The following is a 2,270-nucleotide window of genomic DNA, read 5'->3' on the forward strand; positions in this document are numbered from 1 at the left end:
CCCATTGACTTTGCATGTTAACTATTAGTGACCGTACCACAAACGTACCTGTGAGGACTATTAGTTCTCATAGCTTCGGGAATATTCCTATACCAATAAAAGGCTGTAAGATCAGCCCAGTATTGAGTCACCAACGACAACGATTGTACTCAGTCTCAGGGTTATCTCAGTGGCGACGAGGATGATCAGCCAGGAAGTAGTTGAAGCCATGTTTAAACGGCTAATCAGGGAACTCCGAAGCCCGGAACCTCATCCAAGTACTCAAGCATCAACGATGACTACCCTGGTGAACCGCATTCCAAATTTTTCGTACAACCCAGATGCAGGTTTGACTTTCGAATTATGGTACTCCCGTTACGAGAACATTCTAGATACGGAGGGGGCATCACTTGATGATTCGGCCAAGGTGAGATTGATCGTACAAAAACTGGATCAGGAGTCGTTTCAAAAGTACGACGCTCACATAATGCCCCTGAAGTATTCTGAAATCTCGTTTGGAGAAACAATTTCTTCGCTAAAGGAATTGTTTGGCCATCGGGGCTCGCAATTTTCGCGACGTTACCAGTATCTTCAAACAAAATGCGAAGACACAAGTGGTGGAACGTTCGACGATTACACGGGCATGGTTAATCAACTGCATGAACTCTCGGAAATGTCGAAAGTCACTCCAGATCAAATGAAGTGTCTAGTATGGATATGTGGGTTGAAAGACGGACGACATGACAACGTACGTGAATTAGCGCTTCAATTCGTAGAAGACCATCCTGAAACGAACTTGAAGCAGCTCCATCAACACGTGAAGAATTTTACAAGACTACAAACAACTTCGAAAACAATTGCGGGCGCGAATACCAACGTTGTCTACAGGGTTGACTCCAACAAACCACCAAATCCATGCCGTGGGTGCGGAGGTCTTCACTTCAGAGATTCTTGTCCACACTTGAATAAGGTGTGCAGATGCTGCGGCAAGAAGGGACATATAGAAGCAGTGTGCTTCAAGAAGCGCAAAGGAGAGAGAANAATAAGGTGTGCAGATGCTGCGGCAAGAAGGGACATATAGAAGCAGTGTGCTTCAAGAAGCGCAAAGGAGAGAGAACGGAATTCGCGAAAACAAATCACAGCAGACTGCGGGGTCGGCGTGGTAACTCGCGCATACACGCCATCGAAATACAAGGGTTCGATTTCGCACCTTATGAGGATAGCAAGATACTTAAGGAGGTGAAAATCAACGATAAGAGAGTCACTATGAGGATGGACACCGGTGCTGACGTNAGGCTGATCACGAGTGTCCACTTCATGGGCAGCAAACGAAGGTACGCTAGATTGCCTCGGTTATTTCGAATGTTCGTTTGAGCTAGAGGGGGAACGCTTCGAGGGGCGCTGCTACGTCGTGAAACACCCATACAGACTTCTTGGGTGCGAATGGCTCATGAAGAGCAAACGCTTGTGGAACTTGCTCAAAGGCGGTGGCGAAACAATCAACGTTCAGCAGGTTGAGCGAGAACAACTTGAGAAGGTTACGGAAGAACTCGTGAAAGAACTAAAAGAAAACTACCCGGAGGTTTTCAGTTCTGGTTTGGGACGTTGCACGAAAACCCAAGCTACGTTCAAACTAAAAGAAGGCGCAGTGCCAGTCTTCCGCAAAAGCCGTCCAGTACCGTACGCGAGCTTGCACAAACTGGAGTATGAGCTGGATCGCCTGGTCGACAACGGAGTCATCTCGCCGGTCACACACTCAGATTTCGCAGCACCGGTAGTCGTCGTGAAAAAGAAAACGGGTGAGATAAGACTGTGCGCCGACTACAGCACAGGTCTAAATGAAATACTACAAGATCATCACCATCCACTGCCTACGGCCGAAGACATCTTCACTTCATTAAATGGTGGTTTCTATTTCTCAACGATCGATCTCGCAGAGGCGTACCTGCAGATTGAAGTCGCTGAAGAGTGCAAAAAGATGCTCTGCATAAACACTCCAAAGGGGTTATTTCAGTACAACCGCCTGCCATTCGGCGTCAAGACAGCACCGGCGACCTTTCAACAGGTAATCGACACGATGATCGCGGGGCTTCAAAATACCGCTGCATATCTAGATGACATCGTAGTTACCGGAAGAACCCTCGAGGAGCACAATGAATCGCTTCGGAACTTATTTAAAAGGGTAAAGGAGTATGGGCTGAAAGTACGTCTCGATAAATGTTCGTTCTTGAAGACAGAAATTAAATATCTTGGTCAGTTGATAACAGCAAACGGAAGGAGACCGGATAAGG

The 2,270-nt window shown here is 47.0% G+C and overlaps 1 protein-coding gene across 1 annotated transcript; it reads left to right on the forward strand.

Annotated features, from left to right (window-relative positions):
- Positions 1–274: 274 nt before the first annotated feature.
- On the forward strand, positions 275–2,269 carry LOC108383109 (uncharacterized protein K02A2.6-like; the record flags this gene model as incomplete). Its single annotated transcript, XM_017639494.1, has 2 exons — positions 275–949; positions 1,436–2,269. Coding segments are annotated over exons 1-2 (1,509 nt in total), but the record flags the coding sequence as incomplete, so codon positions are not given.
- Position 2,270: the final 1 nt, after the last annotated feature.

The sequence above is a fragment of the Rhagoletis zephyria genome, unplaced genomic scaffold, assembly GCF_001687245.7.
Source record: "Rhagoletis zephyria isolate East Lansing unplaced genomic scaffold, Rhagoletis_zephyria_1.1 Rzeph_scaffold_30788, whole genome shotgun sequence".
Classification (NCBI taxonomy): domain Eukaryota; kingdom Metazoa; phylum Arthropoda; class Insecta; order Diptera; family Tephritidae; genus Rhagoletis; species Rhagoletis zephyria.